Source organism: Fukomys damarensis, unplaced genomic scaffold (assembly GCF_012274545.1).
Source record: "Fukomys damarensis isolate Sample0158 unplaced genomic scaffold, DMR_v1.0_HiC HiC_scaffold_37, whole genome shotgun sequence".
NCBI classification, from domain to species: domain Eukaryota; kingdom Metazoa; phylum Chordata; class Mammalia; order Rodentia; family Bathyergidae; genus Fukomys; species Fukomys damarensis.
In genome coordinates this window covers 132,727-155,493 of record NW_022900949.1, presented here as the reverse complement: position 1 = coordinate 155,493, position 22,767 = coordinate 132,727, and the positions used below count along the sequence as shown (strand labels likewise).

At 39.8% G+C, this 22,767-nt stretch overlaps 1 protein-coding gene across 2 annotated transcripts; it reads left to right on the top strand.

Moving 5' to 3' along the window:
- Window positions 1-543: 543 nt before the first annotated feature.
- LOC104876402 (zinc finger protein 14-like) lies at window positions 544-15,706 on the top strand. 2 transcript variants are annotated; one of them, XM_019210690.2, is made up of 4 exons: window positions 544-1,790; window positions 12,487-12,613; window positions 12,813-12,873; window positions 14,077-15,706. In XM_019210690.2, exons 1-4 carry the CDS (start codon window positions 1,788-1,790, stop codon window positions 15,347-15,349), a joined length of 1,464 nt encoding a protein of 487 aa, XP_019066235.1. In that variant the 5' UTR covers window positions 544-1,787; the 3' UTR covers window positions 15,350-15,706. The 2 variants fall into 2 exon arrangements, with proteins under 2 accessions (XP_019066235.1, XP_033615359.1); XM_033759468.1 differs by lacking the exon at window positions 544-1,790 and adding an exon at window positions 4,170-4,362.
- Window positions 15,707-22,767: the final 7,061 nt, after the last annotated feature.

Genomic DNA, 22,767 nt, shown 5'->3' with positions numbered 1-22,767 from the left:
AAGTGTGCTGCGCTATTATCCTACACACTGCTCCAGGCAAACAAGATACCAGTCAAGAGACCTTCGTGTCTCCAGGAGCCGTGCTCCTTGTGGAAGTACAGTGTGTTGGAAGATAGGGCACTTTCATCTGTGAGGAGACGACTGCAGGGCGTGGGGACCCTCAATGCTGAGGTCCTTGGGTGTTTCCACTGCCTCACCAGTGATCTGTTGTAGGGTTGGACTTCAGCAACCATTCTGGCCCTCTGGCTAGGGAACATGTTCTTGTCAGAATCCACATTTTGATCGTTCCACTTGGTAACAGTTTGCCAGGGCTGGGAATTTAGTTCAGTGGCACCGTGCCGGCCTGGTAAGCAAAAGGACCTGAGTTCAATCCCCAGTCCAGGTGGTGGGGGGGAAAGTTTTCTAGCCTGATTTAGATGAAATGTTTGAAATGTTTTGTTTTGGCAGGTTTGCAAAAATATTGGTGGTGTTGTGCCCAGATCGCGATATCCCCAAAGACCACCAAGGAGTCGAGTCCGATGAAACCACACGAGTAGTTTATTGCAAGCTCGAGCCTGGACCCTCGGATCTCACCGACACAGCAGTTCTGAAAGGAGAGCCCCCAGCTCGATTTCAGACAGCCTTTTTATTAGCAGAGAAGCAGAACTAGGGACTTTCTAAACGGGGTCAATGCTTAATTGGTTAACATTTTGCAAGTGCGGGTGTGTTTTCGCAATGCTCGATTGGCCCAGGCCAGATGTCCCTCCTTGTCCTAACCACAAGTTTTTGTAAGATGAACAAAAGAGCACATCTGGTGACAACTTATGGAAACAGTCATGGGTTTTTCCAAGAACTGGGTAAAAGGGCGCGTTGGGGTTTTTCCAGTAACTGGGCAGCGACCTGATCGCAAAATAGAGTTTAGCAAAATGGAGTCAGTTTGATGTCCACAGTGTAGTTTACCTGAAGTTTCTTCATTTCTTCAAAAATTATATTCCTTTTTTTTTTTTTGGATACATCTATTTTCTTGGCTAAAACGAGTACATTGAGAGAACCATTGTGACAAAAACATGTCCAGGAAGCCAGGTGGCTGACAGGAAGTTTCTGACCATGCTTGACATCGGCCCCTCCCTCTACTCCCTTGTGCTCAGACCCTGGCTGGATCCCTCACAACTGTGACTTCTCCGCGGTGTGGTGATTCTGGCATTATTCTAGTACACTTTTGACCCCATGCTGAGGGGCGAGTCAAAGGAAGAACCCTCGGAGTCCCTTAAGAAGACAGGATATTCAGGCGTGTTGGTGCATAGCTCTGATGCCAGCACTGGGGAGGCTGATGCAGGAAGCTCACAGCTAGCTCAAAGGCAGCCTGGGTATGTGGCGAGTTCAACAACAGCCGAAACTACACGACCAGGCTATACCTAAAAGAAAAAAACTCTTCAGTGGAAGATCTGAAAATTCAGGAGCAAGCTCTGCTTATATTCAGTGATCCTTCCAGTTAAGGGAGGCGGACTTCTTGGAGTCACAGTCATTTAGTGGCTCAGGTCGCTCAGGCAGCGGTTTGTCTCAGCTGTCGCTCTCAGCGCAGCGGATTGGCTGCGGAACGGCAGCCAATCACTGACTAAAGGGCGGGCATTATGACCTGTCCAATCAGAGGGAAGCAGGAAGTAGGGCCGGTGTCATGGCGTCCACTCGTTCCCCCCGAGTGCTCTGCTGAGGTCTACACCACCTGTCTAGACCGCGTTACTCCATAGCTTCTACGGGCTCTGTGCTGGCTGCGTGTGAAGGACTCCGGGAGACTTTCAAGGCACAAAATGGTGATGGTGAAAAATGGGACGGGATGGGTGGTGAGGTTTCGCTGCAAGTGGCCGGAACCAGTGACACACTGGGGTCTGCCCGTGTAGTGCAGTCTGAGGTCCTCTTGGTCTCCCAGCACTAGGTACCCGCTGTCGCAACTCTCTGGGGTTGGGACTACTGCACCTGAGTCCCCAGCATTCTGTCTCCCGCTGCGATCCCACCAGCCCAGAGAGCAGGTTTAAAAGCCCCATCCCCCAGTCAGGGGAGTTTGAGTCGTGAGAAGTCCCTAATTCAGGGTGAGGGGTTGAACTGGGGGAACTCTAGTGTGCTGGTTCCCTGGAGTTATTTCTCTCTCCAGCACACCTGGAGGAACTGAATTTTATAAATGTTTCATGCAGGGTCTCGAACCCAAAGCTTCATTCCTTGAGCAAAAGGGCTTTTTGATCATAGTGATTTCCTAAATTGGCAGTACATCACCACATTGCCAACATCCTGATAGCTGTTGAGAAAGGCCATGAAAATCCAAAGAAATATTTACCATTGGAGGCGGCAATGCACCTCTTTCACAGAGCACTTGCCAAGCATGCCCTTAATTAATGTGTTAGCCACCGAGCAATGAAAAAATTTATCCCCGTAATGTTTTTGGTGTCACCTCTGCTCACAAATAAGCCATTTAAGTGAAGTCTTCCCGTGGCATTTAGAATACTGAGAAAAGGGCTGGGGATGTAGTTCAGTGGCACAGCACCTGCCTGGCCTGCTTTTGATCGCCGGTACCGAAAAAAAAAAAAAAAAAAAAAAAGAAGAACGCTGACAGTATGTTAACGAGAGCTGCTGAAAGTGTCCCTGCTAAGGAGAACTCCCAAAAGGCTTTGCAAGTTACCACACTCGAAGAAAGACTTTGAAGCCGGGTGTCTACATGGACTTATGATGTGGTAGGCATGGAAAAGGAGGAGGGTGCCATCTCATATCATTGCTATATTCCTTTTACTGTCTAGTCTTTTTGAATATTGAAATGCTTTGCAATTCAATGTAATGGGCTTTGCAATAAAGGGATATTGAACTAGGGATAAAGCCCCCAAGTTAAAGTCTGCAAGCATAAGATGGTTTAGGATAAAAAATTTTCTATAGTGTGGGGAAGACGAATTGGAGGAGAAAGAAAGTGAGAGAGGAGGGGATCCTGGAGGTTTCCAAAATCACCTACAACAGAGAAGGTTTTCCTCCGAGGTTACCTTGTTTTTAATGTGACACAAAAGGAAGGATTGTGTGCTGGTTCAGTGTGAGAGTGCGTCAGAGATCACAGGCGTGAAGGAAGGAGAGGAGCTCATTAAATGTTAGAAATATGTGTCTTCTGTTACTAATGATCAGGTAACCTAATCATTTGAGGAAACATTGAAAATTATAGTTGTAGGCCTTGTTGTGGGCTTAAAAATTGTGTAAATGTGATGGCAAGAAACATCTTCATGATCCACTGCTTTAAGGATGTGGTTGATGTTTTTATTGTACAGGAGATTGGACTGCAGACTTTTGTTGTGAACTATGTTCCCCACACATTTTGATTTCCTGTTTTGTATTGTGAGACCAAGTCTCACTAAGTTGTCCAGTAAACTTTCTGTCCTGTGTCGGTCTTCTGGATGGCCGAGATGGCAGACATGTCCTACCTTGCCAGGCAAAAGTGTAGCTTTTTTTTTTTTTCCTCGTTAATTCCAACCAGGATTACAGTGCTTGGGCAAAGAAAACCTCAGTCAAACGTGGTGGCGCCACCTTATGGCAGCCACGTGAGATTCTGAGACTGGCGTATTGCAGCATCAAGCCCTCCCTAAGTAGCTGCGCAAGGCCTTATCCAAACAGAAAAGAAAAATGTTGCAGATGTTTCTCCGATCTGAATAATTTGTCTAACATACATTATGCCCTTAGTTTAATTTCCAGTACTGAGGAATAAAAGACAAAGTCATAAGAATGCAGTGGAGCCTAGTCTGACTTTTGAATTTATAATTTTTTCACACCAGTGTTGTATGGTACAGTACCTGCTGGAAGGTCTGGGCACCAGCAGAGTCACTGTTCTGTCATGAACAGGTGACTGTTCAAGGGACAATGGCCAGGGATGGCAGTTCACCCTATTCAATGGGGGCCAGTCATGGCCCACTGGCGTTTGACATTTGAAAAATAACTTCTTCCTCTACATTTAAGGCCTTGATACAATCTATGTAACATTTGTTCCTTTTTAAGGACTCTGTTAAGCTTGTTTGTTCTTTGACCCTGGATGGGAGGAACTCAGGAACTCGAAGACATAGCCGGAGATCTGATGTTATCTGTAAGAGTCAGGAAATCCGGTCTTTGCATAAGATAAAAATAATTGCTTGGTGCTTCCTGTTGATGTGCCTTTAAAGAGAGCTGTTTCTGTAAAATAAATTAGACTTCTTTGGTCTCCACTCAGGCTTGAGTGTTCTTTCCTTTCTTAATGCTCACTCTCCAACTCAGGCTATTTCGTGTTGTGATGGCTGGACCGCCACAGTGCATAAGATCTTTATGATCTCACAATGAAATAGGCTTTGGTTACAGAAATTTTCCTGGCGAGAGCTCAAGGATATTATGGTGAGTAGATTTAAAGGTGGCAAGGATTAGCATTATAATTTGGAAGATTGGGCATATTCAGTACATTTTCAATGCCTTTTATTTCTCCCCTTGGATTTATCAAGACATTTTATCTTGCTAATTTAAACAGCATTTGTAGACTCATTCAACTCTGGTTGAAGTGCTTTTCTTCAGAATGTGAAACAGTAGATTGTTTCTTGTGCTGAGTTTGGCGTTAATGCTATTTTTCTGAGAGACTAACTGGGGCGATATTATGAGTAACGTATGGATGAGGGGGGTCTAATCAGGGTTTTGTTTTGCTCTGGTGTGATTTGATTATTTTCTTGTATTATGGAGAGATGCTCCACTGTAATACCATCTGGATTGCCTCACCAGAAGGGGATTGGATAGAAGTAGTCCACGAACAGACACAAGACTGTAACTTTGACCGAAAGATACCAAGCTTTAGCAATGCTAAAAAAAGCAAAAACCAACTACATTTTTTTTTTAAGTTTTAATTTTTGCTGATTCTGGCTACCCTTCTGTCTTACCCTTGTAGCAAAGATCTGGCTTTTTATTCTAGGTTTCTTTGCTGCCTCTTCTTTACCCTTCGCGGGCTGAAGACAGGTCTTCCTGGTGCTGTCACCTCTAAGACTGGCTTGTCACTCCTTTGCAGTGACATATCTCTCTGAGGAAAGAGCTGACTCCGAGCCTTTGTTATGTGTTTCATAACTGACCGGAGACTGCAGTCCTCGAAATCCCACTGAGGCCTGCTGCATCCCCACACTCTGGGTGCCCCTCCTTCTTTATATGGTTGGCAAAGGGTTTGTCACTTTTGTTTGTTACTTTGAAGAACCAACTCTTGGCTTCATTGATTTTTTTGTATCATTCTTTTAGTCTCCACTGCACTGATTTGTGCTCTGATTTTTACAATATATTCCCTTGTATGAGCTTTGGGTTTTTCCTCCTCTTCTTTTTCTAGAAGCTTGAGGTTCAGCATCAGGTTGTTTCATTGCAGTTGCTCTGTTTTCCTAATATGCACGTTGAGTGCTATGAATTTCCCTTGTCAGACTGCTGAGAAGAATGTGTATTCTGGTGATGTAGAGAGGAACACTGTGTAGATATCTGAAAAGTCCGTTTGTTCGGAGGTTTCATTCTGGTATTCTTTGTTCTCATATTTCTTTGTTGATTGTCTAGTTGATTTTTCCATTCGTGGCAGTGGAGTATTGAGGTCCCCCATTACAATTGTATTAGTGCTTATCTGATGTTTCCTATCCATTATTGTTTGTTTTACACAGTTTGATACACCAGTATGTGGTGCCTCTATATTTATGATTGCTATGTCTTTCTCTTGGGTCGTTCTATTAACAGTATGTAGTGACACTCTCTGTCTCTTTGGATCAGTCTTGGCTTGAAATCCACTTTGTCCGCAAGTGGAACAGCTAGCTTCCCTTCCTTTTTTCTGCGTTCCTCTTGGATGCAGTATTGTTTTTCACTCCTTGACCTTCAGTCGACACACTGACTCAGGCAGGCACAACTGGCTGGTCGGACTTGGCTGTCCCTGTCTGTTTTTCCTCCCACCTTGAGAGGCTTGAGGGATTCCTCAGCCTTTGGTTAGCAATGGTGAGGATGCTGCAGGGATGCGGTGTTCTCTGTGTCTGCAGAGGGGTTACGGGGAGAAGGGGCCCAGAAACCCAGGATCTGTGCCGGGAAAGTAGTCTCTGCTGCACTCTTGGCTCCCTCCGTCTAGATGGGGGGTTCTGGAGATGGCTACTCCTTGCTGTTTGGTTTTAAAATTTGAAGTCATTGTTTTAGTGCACGCTTTCATTGTTTTAAATCTCTCCAGAAGTACCCCCTCAAAGTAGTTGGCTTTATGCTTTATTAGTATATGTTTGCAGCACATAAAGATTCTATTCTTCATGGGGAGTCGGCACATGAACATAGCACATCTTAAATCCCTTCCTCTCACTTGGACCACTCCTCTTCTTGGTCCCATTCTCTTTTGCAAAAGATCTGTGTCACTCTTTTTGTTATCAAAAACAACTTTATATCTTATGAGACCTTTCATTTGATACATGTCATTAAAATGTGTAATTTAACCTGTAATTCTGAAGATTTTTTCCAAGTATGTTTGTGCTACTGGTGTCTAGTTTCATTCCAACATTTTGTGAAAACTTATTTCACATTATTTCCCTTTAGAATTAAGGTCTTGTTGCTCTGAAAATGGTCTACGTTGTTGGCTAGTTCTTGTGATTTTTAATTTTTAAGGAGAGTGTGTACTCAACAGTTACTGGATGAAGTATTTTGAAATACCTAATGAGTCCACTTGGAGGATGAGATTGTTGACTTTAATTACAATTACAGATTTTTTTAACCTCTGAGTTACTCAAGCAAGTGTTTTGAAATCTTCAAAAATAATTATAGGTATCTGATTTTTCCCTTCAGTTTCATGTTTTTGATGCATGCCATTTGAAGCTCTTTTGGGAAATATATAGAAAAAATTGTTAGTTTTTGTTTGAGAACTACATTCTACATCATAATGTGATCCGTGTAATCCTTATTTTCTTTAGGTACTGATTAAATAGATTAATTTAACTCCGGCAGGTTTTGATGAATCAGTGATAGACTAGTGTATGCTTTCTTAAAACTTTGTATTTATTTTGTATTTTTAGGTTTATCCCATATTTGGTGTGTGTTTAACATATTTGTGTACTTTTTCATTAAGAAATGGAAATTGAATACATTAATAATATAAGGCCTGTTGCATGGCAACATTCATATACTGTCAGATGTTAAAACTGATCAGACATATTATTTCACAAACTTTTTTGGAGTAAGAGCATTTCACATATTGAATGATGTGTTCATTTTCCATAGTAAATTTAGAAGTTCTTAACTATTTCACAGCAGTGCTTAAGAATTGTCTTGAATTTATTTCCCTTCCCCAGGTTAGTTTCTAAATATTTTAAACATTATGTGGGGCTGGGGTTTTAGCTCAGTGGTGTTGCCACCTGCCTCAGAAGTACGAGGTCCTGAGTTCAATCCCTGGTACCAAAAAAACAAAAGACAAAAAACAAAAAAAGGAGTATGTATCCTTCAGTTCCCCTTATGCAAAATGGAATTTTTCTGACTGAATATATTTTGGATCTTGTTTTCTTATCTAGTCTTAAACTCTCTTGTAATTGTTTATGCAAATATACCTAAAGATAATAATGTTTAGGAGGGCAGGGGAATGTCATTATATTGTATGTCTAAAATGTACCAATAAAATTAATTTAAAAAAGAAGGTATGTTTATTTCTTAGTAATTTCTAATCGGTTGAATTCTATTTACTTTATTTGATCTTTTTAGTTTATCTACCTGCCATTTTAATTGAGCAGTTTGATTCAGTTATCTGTTGATGAGATATCCTGTAGGCCTTGGTTCTAATTATTTTTCTAAATTTTCCATTTTAGAAATATCTGTTCACGACTTCTCCAAACCCACTTTGAAATAAAACTGTTGTTTCAGAAACATTCCATATGTTAGCATATTCACAAATACTTTCTAGCCTATGTACAATTTCCATCACTCATTTTTCATGAAATAACTTTACCAACCGAGTAGATTGTTGATGTTAGGACTTTGAACATAATGTCTTGGTTAATACACATAGAATCTATAGTAATAAGTTCATTACAGGTATTGTGTACCCTCGGCTAAATTCTGTATCGCTTCCTGATGTCATATGTTTACTGTAATTATGTGGTGCGAATAACCTTTTCCTTTTTTTTTCTTGAGTTTATCGGTACTTTTTAAGTATACGGTACAGTAACATTCATCATTGGGATCTTGTACCTTTACGTGACAGGTCTTGGTTCCCAATTTTTCCCCATTTCCCTGTCCTCCTTTACCCCTCTACCCTCCCCTATTTACAAAGACTTTGTTTCCATTTTTTCCTTTTCTCATATTTTTTCTTTTCCCTTATTTCCTTTCCCCTACCCTTTCCACTTCCCCTACACCTTTAGCCCTTTTCTTCCTATTTCACATGATCAGTTATACAATTTGGATCTCATTTACACTTTTAGTCTTTCACACTGGAGAAACTATTTGGTATTTACACGTGTGCCTTATTTATTTCACTTAAGAGTGTGGCCTCTTAAGTGAAAATAGTACCCATTTTCCTGTGAATGACTCTAGTTTCTCATTCTTTATGGCCAAGTAGTATTCCTTTTTATAGAAAAACCGCATCTTCTTTATCCAGTCTCCAACCGACGGGCAGTTGGGCTGTATACCAAGATTTAGCTATTACAACCTGTGCCGCTGTAAACATGGGTGCACATAGCCTCTCCCTGATGTCTCTTGTTCTCTTTGCCTCTACCTCTTTTTTCTCACGTACAATTATGTAGATAATTCATTGACCCTTTACAGATACTGTTTCCTCGACTCATTTTTTTAAAAAATTCTGAGCCGTAACTTCCCCTTTCCCTGGATTCTTTGGGTTTTGTTGTAATTTGTTGCTCCCGAGTGAACATGTGATTAGTGTAATGAGGGGAAAGTCAGAATCATATCCTCTCTTTTCAGTGTTGAAGGAGATAGGTTGGCTAGCATTGGATCTTTCCCTCGCTGCTAAGCCTTTTCGTGCAGAAATGGCCCAGTGGTTTAGGCTTTGTGTCAGTACTTTTCTTCCAGTCAGAATTAGTTTAAGCCCCAGAATTTTCAAAATGACTTTTTCCCTCACTGTGCCACTAAGCAACGTGAAGTAATTTTGCTCTGATTATCACTGTGCGATTCTGACAGTACCTTTGGAGGAAAAACTCACAAAATTTTAGATTCTTTCCAGCTGCCCCCAAAACTATTACAAGTCAAGCTTCTGTTATCCTTGTCTGTGAGGACAGTATTTTCTGTCCTTTTCTTATCCTTCTTCTGCTCCTGAGTTTCTTTAGAGTAATTTAATTTATGCTTTTGTTAGTCTTCCTCCTTGTTTTCCAGTTTGGAGACAGTGAGTTGCACTAGACTTCAGGGGTGGTGGATTTGTGTGTTTTTGTTATTGGAGAAAGATCATTTCTTTCTTTTTTGTTTTGTTTTGTTTTTTGGTACCAGGGATCAAAATCGAGCCCTTGCGCTTGTGAGGCAGGCAGTGGAACCACTGAGCTAAATCCTTGGCCCAAAAGATCATTTCTTTCTATGTCCTTCCACAAGAACTGGAAAGTGGAAGTCTGTGAGTTTATTTTCAGTGGAAAAAAATATATAATTATATATATGCATATAATATACATATATTTATATATATTGAGTTTTAAAATGAATTTTATTGCTATACATTAGATATACATAATGATCATATTTATCATAGAGTATAAGTTGGCTTTTGCAGACATGGTCTGTAATTTAGGGTGGCTTTGACCTCATTCTGTACCAGGCTGGCCTTGAATTTGTGATGATTCTTCTCCGTCCTCCTGCCTCAGCCTCAGGGTGCTAGGTTAAAAATATGCATCACCACACCTGACACTTTAGCAACAAAATTAGCCCTCAACACTCCTGCCATTTGTGCTCCAATTGAAAGAATTTGATCAAGAGCCTAGGGGTTCACAGCCTTGCATCTGACAGACACTTTGACGACCCAGTGTCTTTGGATGGGAGAAAATAAATACTCGCTGTGAGCTCCCTGCAACCTCTATAGTTTCTCAGGCCAGGCTCCTCTCTTCCCTCTTCCAGGATAGTTGGTGCATCATTGAGAGCCCTGCCGTAATCTGCCTGCGTTCTCTATTATGTGAACAATATTGCTTTGCATGGCCTCTTGGTTTTTTATACCATATCTTCACCAGCGTGAACATAAAAGCCACTCCTCTCGGGTTAGTATAGGACTTTGTATCATAAGGAGGATGCCTAGGCGTTAGTTAGCTCAGGTAACTCTTTTCTCTCTCAGTCTTTCTAAGCTGCACCCCTCCCCCTTCCTGCGTTCTCTATTATGTGAACAATATTGCTTTGCATGGCCTCTTGGTTTTTTATACCATATCTTCACCAGCGTGAACATAAAAGCCACTCCTCTCGGGTTAGTATAGGACTTTGTATCATAAGGAGGATGCCTAGGCGTTAGTTAGCTCAGGTAACTCTTTTCTCTCTCAGTCTTTCTAAGCTGCACCCCTCCCCCTTTTCAAGACAGGATCTCACTAAGTAATTCAGGCTAGGCTCGCTATGAAGCCCAAGTTGACCATGAATTTACAGAGATCCTCTTGCCACTTCCTCCTGGGATTACTGACATGCATCACCATGCTCAGCTAAACTGCGCTCTTCTTGATAACCATGTGTTTCCTGGCCACTGATTGCTGTGTGTCTGGAGGTCTCAAGTTGGTGACTGTATGCTTGGCTTCCTGTGGCCCAGTCTGTAAATACTCTCTCATTTTTCCATGTTAGAATTCAGGTAAACATGTATGTATGTATGTATGTATGTATGTACAGAAATATTGTATTGTAACTTAGTGTTTAAATAGTTTACCGTAAGTTTTGTCATCAATAAAGTTTGTGGTGGGGCTTTAAAATAACAAGAATATGAATATCCTGGTAACCCTCAGAAAGTCTTATACCTGGGCCTCAAGGAGTGATTACGAGTATCAGGTTAGAACCTATTTGACTCACTCTTGTCTTTTCCATGGGTGACCGCTGTCCTTTATCTATTGCTGTTATTTTAAGTCCACCATCAGGCACTGGCCCTAGGCAGTATGCTTTGATTCAGCCCTCTTGGAATGTTCAGTAAATTCTATGGAAATTGCACAGAAAAGCGTTGTGGGTGGTTTCTTTGTCACTAGGCTTCACACGTGCTGGTGTCCGAGACGGGAAAGTGCTGCTTATCCATTCCAGTGGTCACATGGTTGAAGTCATCTCGTTTACTTTTCATCGATAGGAAAAGAATCATGTCTGTCCCAGGAACAAAAGGACAATGTATTTTCTGAACATTGCATTAAAGTCACTGGTCTGCAGGTTTCCGTGTACTCCAAAGTGGAGGAAATGGCAGTGCAGTGTAGCATTTGATTTGTTCTTGCAGACATCTACTCACCAGTTGGGTTTTCCATGACTCCATTTCTTTTCATTATTTTCTTAGCCAACATCACGGATCCTGTTTTACATTGGGGTATTCTCTTGAGTTATGTTTTGTTGATTTTTTAAATGTGTTCATTGATTTTTTTTTTTTTTACTCTGTACCCAGATCTTTGTTATTGTATACACTTCAGAGTTTTAAATTTCTGGTCTTTTTTTACATCCCATGGCTGACAGATTTCAATTTTCCCTGTTTCTGATAACTTCTGGATTTTCTGCTGAGGAAACACCGTTTCACGTCCAAAATATGTTTGCATGTGATTTCTCAGAATATTCAAGTTCATATTTCCATTTGAAGGTGTAAATTAAATGCATTATTTTTCATGGAATATGGAGAATAAAATGCATATGTTGATGTATGTTCCTATTTCTCCCTGTGTCCTATATTGAACAGGTTGTGATTTCTGCCACTTTGTACAATAACAGCTCCATCATGAATCAGTATTCTGTTTACCGATGAGCCACTGAAGGCTGTCGTCACTTTCTGTGATCTGTGTGTCGTTCACTCTGCTAGTAGTACAGCGCCCAGAATAGCCAACTTTAATTTTTCTTATATATTAAGCAAACCATCAACATCCTGCGTAGTAGATATTGAAGATTCATTAACATTTATTATACTGAACACCTCTAATTTAAGTGATAAATAAAAACTGTGCTTTGGAAGTAACAAAAGTTTTTCTTCAATTTTTCCATCATTAGTTAACTTTGCAAAAATTTTTTCTTCAGTTTTTCCATTACTAGTTAGCTTTGCAAAATTTGGTGTTCAGTACATTTGATATTTATGGTACAGATCATATATATCCTATACTGTGTGTGTGTGTGTGTGTGAATGATCCCCCCCACCCCTCCCTTACACTACATAGAATTTTTTATAGCTCTGCAATATTTGACTATTTGGTATCATTGAGACATAAGATACACATTCCTTAATTTAAATCCATTATCATGAGACATTCTTAATTAATGTAAACTTTGGACTCAAAACCATTGCAACTGTTTATGAGTGGCGCTGAAATGTTCTCTGCTTGAGTCTCTGTCTTATTCCTGGAAATATGTGTGATGATTTAGGAGGCAGTGACCTTTGAGGATGTGGCTGTGAACTTCACCGTGGAGGAATGGGCTCTGCTGGATCCATCCCAAAAGAAGCTCTTCAGAGACGTGATGTTAGAAACACTGAGGAACATGTCTGCTATACGTAAGGAAGATAATCATTTTCTAATTTGTATATGCAGAAAGCACTCTGTCTTGCTTGTTGAAGTTTCATTCATTACAATATAAATGCATTTTGATGAATATTCCTAACATGTTCATGTAATACCATAAATGTAACTGAAATCTATTAATGTTTATGTAATAGTATAATGACTCATTATATTTCTGTGACTTCATTTCAGAACAAAATTGGACTGACCAGCATATTGAAAATGATAGCGAACATTGGAGAAAAAATCTAAGGTAATTTGCTCTCACACAAAAAAAGTAATGGTCCTCTGGAGTCAGGGAATGAACAGAAATTTATGAAAGATTATGCAAATTTTATATGAAATTATAGTGACATTCCCCAAAATATTAAAAACAACTTTTATTCAATCCAGGTGAATTTTTAATAGTTGAATAGTCATATTAAAGGTGATACATGCGTATCCTTGTTTGTAGCAGCACACCTCACAAGAGCTAAGATTGGGAAACAAGCCAGATGCCCATCCACAGAGGAGTGAGCTCAAACCTTGAGGGTTCCAGCGATGGTGGTGCATACTTAGAATCTTAGCACTGTGGGAGGCTGAAGCAGAAAGATCACGCTCTCATGCTCAACCTGGGCAAGTTAATAATTAATGGGAGTTCTCGAAATAGAAAAAAATAAGGCTGGGGATATTGCTCAGTGCTAAAACACTGGGTGAAATCACCACTACTGAAAAAATGAGGTAAGTTTACATAATGGAATTGTATTCAGTTAACATGAATGGAATAACGTCCTTTTCAGAAAGATAGATCTATTTCAAACCCATAATATTAAGTAAAATAAGTAAGACATAGAAGCTTTACTATCACATGATATAGTTTCTATGAGAATCTATAAATTAAACTAAACAGTAAAATGAAGGCAAAATGGTGTGAGAGAGAGAAGCAGACTTTTTTTTATAGAGGGTAAAGAGCTTCAGTGGAAGAAAGCCGCAGTACTGTCATGATGAAAGAGCATCCAAAATACATGTGTAGGACCAGGGATGTAGCTCAGCGGCACAGAGCCTGCCTGGCAAGTGCAAGGTCCTGAGTTCGATCTCCAGTACCATGAGAAACATTGAAAATAAATAGATAGTATTCATGTACACTAATTCTCAAAGCTGAAAATAAACGCTATGTAAGCACCTCACTTATAAGAAGCTCACAAATGAATGCTATTGTTACAGTGAGAACTGTTTTTAAGCCTTCCTATACAGTGTATATTAAATTCACGGTCACATATTCTTTTTTTTGTTACCAGGGATCGAACTCTCAGGACCTTGCACTTGCCAGGCAGGCGCTGTGCCCCTGAGCTAAATCCCTGGCTATGGTCACATATTCTTAAGGGGCATCATACCAGATCTAATCCTGGAAGATCCTTAACAAGGAGGAACTTTGCAAGGTGATTGATTGTTTTATTTTTATTTGTATTTTTTGTAGACGTGAAGATGTAGAGAAAGGCTGTCAATATAAATTATGGAATCCACACAGAGACACGTCTTTTTGGACTCCAGACCCTAATGTTAATGTGAAAACACTTGGTTCACAGCCAGCTGAGAGCCTTGCTTGTAGAACTTCCCTGATTGGTCAAGAATCAACAAATGTGCCCACCAGAGCTCACAGTGCATTCAAATCATGTGAGTATCAGGTATTACATGTGAAGCTGTCTGTGTGTAACGAACATGGGGAAACCTGCAGTAATTCCCTGTGCTCTCAGGAGCGTGCAGGAACAAACCCTGGAAAGAAACCCCACAAACATAAGCACTGTGGGAAATCCTACTCCGATTGCAGTGAAGGGACCCTCACTAGAAAGAAGCCCTTTGTATCCAAAGAAAAAGCTAAAACCTATGAATGTAAACAGTGTGGGAAAGCTTTCGGTATGTACAGTTCTTTCAGAAGACACGGACAAACACACAACGGAGAGAAGTTGTACGTATGCAAGCACTGTGGGAAAGCGTTTAGGAGAAAGAGCCATTGTCAGATACATGAAAGTACTCACACTGGAGAGAAACCCTATGTATGTGAGCACTGTGGGAAAGCCTTCCCCACGAACAGCACTTGTAAACGACATGAAAACACACACACACACACCGGGGAGAGGACCTATGTATGTAAGCAGTGTGGAAAGGCGTTTGCCACTCAAAGTTACTGTCGCATTCATGAGAAAATTCACACTGCGGAGAAGCCTTACGCATGTAAGCACTGTGGGAAAGCTTTCAAAAAGAATGCCCATTGTAAAAGACATGAGCGAATTCACACTGGGGAGAAACCCTACCTGTGTAAGCAGTGTGGGAAGGCCTTTGGCAGAAAGAGCCATTGTAAAAGACATGAAAGTACTCACACTGGAGAGAAGCCGTGTGTCCTGAATCGTTGTGGGACAGCTCTCGTCACGCAAGATAGTTGGAAAAAACATGAGAGGACCAACTGTACAGAGAAACCCTACGTGTGTAAGCACTGTGGGAAAGCTTTCACCACTCGTAGTTACTGTCAGACCCACGAAAAGTATCACACTGTGGAGAAACCCTATGTGTGTAAGCACTGTGGGAAGACTTTCATCTGTAATAGCTCCTATAAAATACACGAAAGAACACACACTGGGGAGAAGCCCTATGTATGTAAACAGTGTGGGAAAGCATTCACCACTCTGCATTACTGTAAAATCCATGAGAATGGTCACACTGATAAGAAAACTCATGTAGGTAAGCGGTGTTGAAAAGCATTTACTGCTCACAGTTGTCAAATCCATGAAAAATCTCGCACTGGGTAGAAACCTTATGTATGTAAGCAAAGGAGAAAAGCATTTACCTCTTAGCATTAATGTCAAACCCATGAAAAGCTCACGCTGCTAAGAAATGCCGTGTAAGCAATGCAGGAAAGCTTTTATCTCTCACAGTCATTGTCAAATCCATGAAAGAAATCACACTGGAGAGGAGCCTTATGTATGTAAGCAGCGTGGGAAAGCCTTTCCTACTAGGGGTTCATTTGGTGGAAACAAAATGAGTCACATGAGGGGCCGGGGATTCAGCTCAGCGGTTCGGTGGCCTGCCTTGCAAGTGAAAGGACCCGAGTTCAATTCCCGGTACCCGCCCCCCCAAACGAGTCACACTAGAGAGAAACCCTATGTATGTAAGCAGTGTGGGAAAACATTTCCCTATTGTGTTTCATTTTATAAACAAAAACGAATACACACTTCGTTGAAGTCCTTTGTATATAAGCAGTGAGAGAATGCTTTTCTCAGTCACGGTGATGGTTAAAGACAAAAGAATTCACTCTCCGGGCCAGGGATTTAGCTCAGTGGCCCTGCGCCTGCCTTGCAAGCGAGGTCCAGAGTTCAATCCCTGGGACCAAAAAAAGGATTCAGTCTGGAGAGAAACCCTTTGTATGGAAGCAATGAGGAAAAGCATTCAGTGTACACAGGTATTGTTAAATACATGAAAAACATCACACCGACGAAGCTACCTAATGTATGTACAGAAAAGCCGCTAGTCATTCCAGTTACTGTGGTAGACACTCCAAATTGACAGAGGTAAATTATTTGTGACTATAACACACTGAAAGGAAAGAACTCCCACTGGAGAGAAGCCCTTTGTTGAGAATAAGGACAATCTTCAGTGCATTACATACAGGGAGGAGTTCATAGCGGAGAAAATCTGAACGTATTTGAGCCATATGAAAAGTTACAATTTTCTGCCTGCATTAAAGTAAACGAATGAATTCCTGTGGGTTTGTCGGTCAATATGCTCAAATGAATTCTGACAGGGTTGAGGCTGAAAATGCTGTATATTCTTTCTAACAAATCAGAATTCTTTACTCTATTTCCTGGTGCTGCAGATACTATTTGGTCTTCAGCAATGATTCTTTTATTTTTAAACTGGAACATTTAAATAACAGAATGTAAATAACCGGAAATATAAGATAATTTAGTAAATATGGAAATGTTACTAATTTTTGTGATTTAGAGTGTGTTTGAGATAAGCTTACTCAATGCACCCCTTTTTTTTATTACCCCTGAGGACCGCTGTCATGGTTGAGGCGGGTGGCGCATGCCTCAGACCACATAAGACTTCTAAAAGCTGTTAGTGTGAGGCCCGCTCCGGAATCCTTGACTCCTTTTTCCTTTCTTACTCCCTAACACTGAAAGTTTGGTACAGCGTTCCAGACTGTTCCCTGTGAGTGCAGAGCTGTTCAATTTTTCCCCGGTTTATGTTCTATAACATAAGTACCAAATGCATTAAAGTCTCACTGTACAGATCCAGTATGCCTTATCCTAAACTAATTACACTTAGACACTTAAATTAGCCATCAAGTGACCAATATAGTCAAAATGTATCTTGTAATGGAATATGACCTGTCTCAATGTAATTCCTCAAGAATACTAAAATGCAGGGTACAGTACCAGTTTTTACACCCTTGATCAGTTTGCTAATTTCACTGTAGCTTTTTTGTTGTTGTTGTTGTTGTTTGTTTGTTTGTTGGTTTTTTTGAAAGAACATGGCTGTGTAGTTCAGGCTGGCCTCAGACTCACTACATAGACCAGGCTGGCCGTGAATTCACATCAACCCTCCTACCTCGGCCTCCTGAGTACCGCACCTCTTTTCTGATTCTTACTGTCATAGGCTATTCCGGCCAGAGATGAGATGGTAAAAGTGGGTGATAATTCATCCTGAGCACATTTTTGTAGCCACCCTCCTGGCATCAGTTAAGCTTGCTGGCCCAGTGGTTCCTGTCTATAATCCTTCATTCTTAGAGATTTGGGTCTCAAGATCGAAACCAGCCTGGGCAACTTAGTAGACCTTGGCTAAAAAAGTATAAAAAGTCTGCTGTGATAGCTTATCGTGTCTTTTTTCTTTTTCTTTTGCATTTGGGTCAGATTTGCTAAGTATATATTTTTTAAACATACACACATTACAATGAAGGGGATAGTTTTAAGATTACTTCTGCAGTTGTTCATTGTGTATTCTTTTACCTAATGTTCCTGGAGTTTTTCATTACTAAGTTGTTCTTTTGTATAGGACTTGTGTGAATAACATCCATTTGATCAATTTCTTCAAAAGCCAGAATTTCTTCTTTTTCTTTTGAACACATTTAGTGTATTTTGTATTCTGACTTTGCTTTGATCCTTGATAATGTTTCCTAAGTCATTCTGCGTGTGTTTTGTTTTTTTAATCTCCTTTTTGAGGGGGAAAATGCATCTGCTGTGATTTCCACTTACTTTTTACTGTGGAAGATAGGGATGCTCAGCTATTTGCTTTCGGTGCAGACACAGTTTTCAGTCCTTTGTTTCTTCTTTTTGAGTACCTGCAGGAATCTTTGCTCCCATGTACTAATCATTGACACGATGAATTATGTGACCTAATACTTACTCATTAATGTGATTCTGGCTTTGTACAGTGTCCTGATTTTTCACTCCATTTCGGGTTTTAGTGAGGATATTTTGAGTGTGTAGATCGAAAAGGATTCCAGATATGCCTGTCCGTGTGATGAGCTGTGGAATGAGATTTCTGTAGATGATGAACAAACTCTAATCTGGTGGATTCATTAATGCATGATCGTAGAAGCTCTAGTTTGAATCTTTGTGGGGAGGAGGGCTCAAACTCAGGGCCTTCCGCTTTCGAAGCAGGCGTGATGCCACGGAGCTAAATCCCCAGCCCTTCTAGTTGTTTCTTGGTTGTCCCCAAACCCTTCATACGTTTGGTCTCCAGCCTGTTGCTCTCGAGAAGAGGTGATAACTGAAAGGGGAGCCCTAGAGAGGTGATTCATGTCGTTAGGGACACCCACGCCTCTGAATGGCACTGCGGGCCCCAGGGTCTTACTCCCTTTTTTCTTCCAACACATAAGAAAAACACTTTCCTCTCTCCTGTGCTCCTCCCACGACATCCTGCCTCAGCGCATACTCACAAGCAATGCAGGGGGAAAAAGAACCAAAAGTTGAGAGTGACTGTCCAAATAAACTTTTTAAGTTTATATCCTGAATGTCTCAGGTATTTTTAGAGTAGCGGACACCCGAATAAGAGCAAAAAATGGTCCCATGTGATATAGCTGCCTTTTCCATTGCTGTAGACCTCACATGATACTGAGAGGATTTCGGAGTTGTTTTCCTTAGGGAACTTGGCATACATTTAGGGGCACAAGCTATGTAGGGCCATCAGCAGACAGTAATTGGTGGCTCATTTTGCAACATTTGTATTTTGATTATCTGGTTTTTCTCAGTTTATGCCATCAACTAAATCACTCTATAATTTCACTATTCCCAAATTATGTGGTAGAATACGCACATTTCTTGAATTATTAAATTTGAAAAATAATCTGAAACCAGAATATCATATTTTGACTCACTAATTTCTCCTATCATATAGAAAATTTGACGTTTTCAACTTTTAAATTTTTTCCAATTTTAATTTATCTAGGTGTAGTTTTACCTAGTGCATCATAATATTTTTCAATTTATTTTATGCTTTTTTGTTTTGTTTTTTTGTCTTTGAGACAGGGTTTCACTATGTAGTTGAGATGAACCTGGAACTCACTATGTAACCCAGGCTGGTCTCAAACTCACAGCGATCCTCCTGCCTTAGCCTCCCGAGTGCTGGGATTACAGGTGTGCGCCACTATGCCTGGCTTATTTTATGCTTTTTAATGCAGCATTAGAGTAAACATCCCATATGATTGTCTGTTGTTTTAGTCCTTTCATTTATTTCTATGACCCATGAATTTATCTAATGGTTCTCCAATATTATCATGGATCAGAACCACCCAGGGGCTTATTGAAAAATTGACTGGAATGGGTCAGGAATTTCGTTCAGTGGCTCCATGCCTGCCTCCCAAGCACAAGGTCCTACATTTGATCCTCGGTACTGAAAACAAACGAAAAACTATTTTGGGGGCTGGGCTTTAGCTGTGTGACTCAGTGTCTGCCTTGCAAGTGCAAGGTCCTGAGTTTGATCCCTGGTACCAAAAAAAAAAAAAAAAATGATCTTCTGGAATTACCATGCAGAATGTCTCATTTAGCAGCTCCACTGTAGTGCCAGACGAAGCAATGCCATAGGATAGTGGACATTATCAATTTTTCTTTCTTTTTATATTCAAGTGTATGAGTTGAATGCTGACCTCAATGTTCTTAGGGACGCTTAATGCGAAATAGAAGAATTAGAATACATATTTCAATGCAATAAGGAAAATACTTTATAGTCTCAAGGAGAAATTCAACGATAAGATATTTATCAGAAGAAATCAAATAATATTTGTAATTGAACATTCATTGAGTGAAATAAATACAGTTAAGAGACAACAGACTATAAATGTACCAGGAAATAAAAAAAGAATTTCTGAGCTTAAATGCCAGTCTTTTTTATTCATGCAGTGAAGGTGGGAAGGAAAAATGAAGAAGAGCTAAGAAATGATATGAAACTACTGGGACACAGTTACATGGGAAAAAATCACATTATGGGCTCTAAAGAAAGAGAAGAAAAAAAAGCTTAGAATGCTTGCTTAATTTAATATGGCTAAAAACTTTGTAAGTCAGATAAAGGCAGTCAGATCTGGGAAATTCAAATAATCCTTACAGAAAACACAAACTGTGTCTATTCAAGGCACATAATAGGGTACTCAAAAGTGAAAGGTAGGGCTGGGGATTTAGCTCTGGTTCTGCCACCTGCTTCATGAGCGCAGGTACTGAGTTCAATCCCAGTACCCACTCCCCCCAAAAAGTAAAAGAAATTCTAGAAACAGCAAAATAAATCGTTAAAATATAAGGGTATCCCAATTATGCTAACACTAGATTTCTCAGCTGAAACTTTGTAAACCAAGAAAAAATGGGATAATGTATGTAGAATACTGAAAAATAAAAACTCAGAAAGGATACTATACCCAGGAAAGCTATATCCTTCTGAAATGAAGGTGAAAAGATTTTCTCAGATGAGGAAAACTGAAGGAATTCACCAACACTAGAAGGTCTGTAAAAGAAATCCTTATAAGAAGGCTATATCTAGAAAAGTAAATATAATACATACTATCATGCAAACAATAATGCACAAAATTCACTAGTAGAATAGATACAGAAAGAAAAAAGACAACACAATCAAATGTTATCACTACAGACAACCAGAAAGTTGCAAATATTAACAATTATAGAGGAAAAAAGAAGCAAAAGATATGGAAAACAAATATTTAAGAAAATAAGTCAGTTAATTTTCTCATTGCTGAGACAAAATACCTGACTCTTAAAGGAGTAAAGGTTTATTACGGTTCACAGTTTGTAGTGGTCTCAGTTCACAGCTGGCTTCAAGGCAGGGTGGCCGAGCAGGGCATCCAGAAAGCAGCAAAGTAGCAAAGCAGAAAGCCAACCACCAAACAATGACTGCAGCCCTCTTTGCGTCCCTCATATTCTCTCTAGGCTACAAGGCTTTAGGATGGGTAGCACTCACACCCAGGGTGGACTTTCCCATTTCCACACCCAAAACCATGCCAGACAATCAGTGGACCCTGAACCCCACAGCATCACACACTTTGGATCCAGCCACCTCTGAGAAGCCCCACCTGTGAGATTTGGTGAGGACACAGAGACACAAGCCATAACACACGAGGAATTTGTTAACAATAACTTTGGATATAAATTGATAAAATTAACCTGTTAAAATATATAAATTAAATTTAAACATATATGCTGCAAGTGAAGAGATAAATATATTCCACACAAATTAAAATGAAAAGCAAATCAAAATGACTACAATCAAAAAAGGATCAGAGAATGGGGGAGAAGAAAAAGAGGAGAAAGAAAGAGATGCAAAATATTACTGTTAAAAGTACATGTACTGATTCCCCTCATTGTGTTATTACTGCAAACATTCTCATGAGAAAGAGAGCCATTAATCATTCAAGGATTGTTTCAGGAAAAAAAGGTGAAAAAAGAATTATCATACCTACTACCATAAGAGGACGAATGAATCCTTAGAAATAATTATGAACAAATATATGCTAACAAAATAGTAAATCTAAAAAAATGGACAACTCTCTAGGCATATAACGTACCAAAAAAATCATGGTGAGTCAAAAACTAAAACTGATCAATAATGGGCAATGAAATTGAACTGATGATAAAAAATAAAGCCCTGGACAGCTTATCTTCATTTCTAAATTCCACATACTTTCAAAGATCAGTCACTAATCTTCAAAATACCTCCCAAACTAAAGTGTAATAAATTCTTCTGAAGTCATTTTATGAGAATGCCATTATGCTAACAACAAAAGCATACAAGGAGAGGGTAAAAAATATGCTGGTCAATATCACTAACAAATATGAATGCAAAAACATTCAACAAAACACCAGTAAACTAAATTTAGCAATATGTTCAGAGAATCATTTACTGTGATTAGAGGGGATTTGTCGTACAGATAAAAATATGGTTCAACGTATGCAAATCTATATAATACATTTCATTAATTAAATCAAGAACAAAGTCCATATGATCGACTCAATGGATGCTGAAAGCATTAGACAAAATTCCAACTTTTTCAAAATAAAAATTATCCAATTAGAGAAGGAATATATCTCCACACAATGAAAAATTCATATATGTACAACCCACAACTCACACTGTACTCATCGTGAAGTTATGAAAGCTTTTCTTCTAGATCTGGAGGAAGACAAGTGTGTGCCCTCATTGAGAGGTTGTTAGCAGAACAGTTATGCATGACACAGGAGAGAAAAGCATCCAAACTGAAAAGTAAAACTGTCTCTTCACTGATTACATGTTCTATGATTATAAAACATCAAGTACTCCACCAAAAAACAGTTCATACATAAATCCATTAAATTTCTAGATACAAAAGCAACATACAACAATTCAGGCATAGTGGAATTCACTGAGTCCCAGCTATTCAGGAGGCTGAAATGGAAAGATTTCTTTATCCCAGGCATTCAGGACCAGTCTGGACAGTGTAGTGAGCACCATCTCAAAACAACAAAAAAACCATAAAGATTAGTGGCATTTATACACTAATAATGAACTATCTAAAAATAAATTGAGGGCTGGGGATTTAGCTCAGTGGTTCTGGCGACTGCCTCGCAAGCACAAGGACCTGAATTTGATGCCTGGTACCAAAGAAAAGAAAAATTGAGAACACTATAATGTGAAT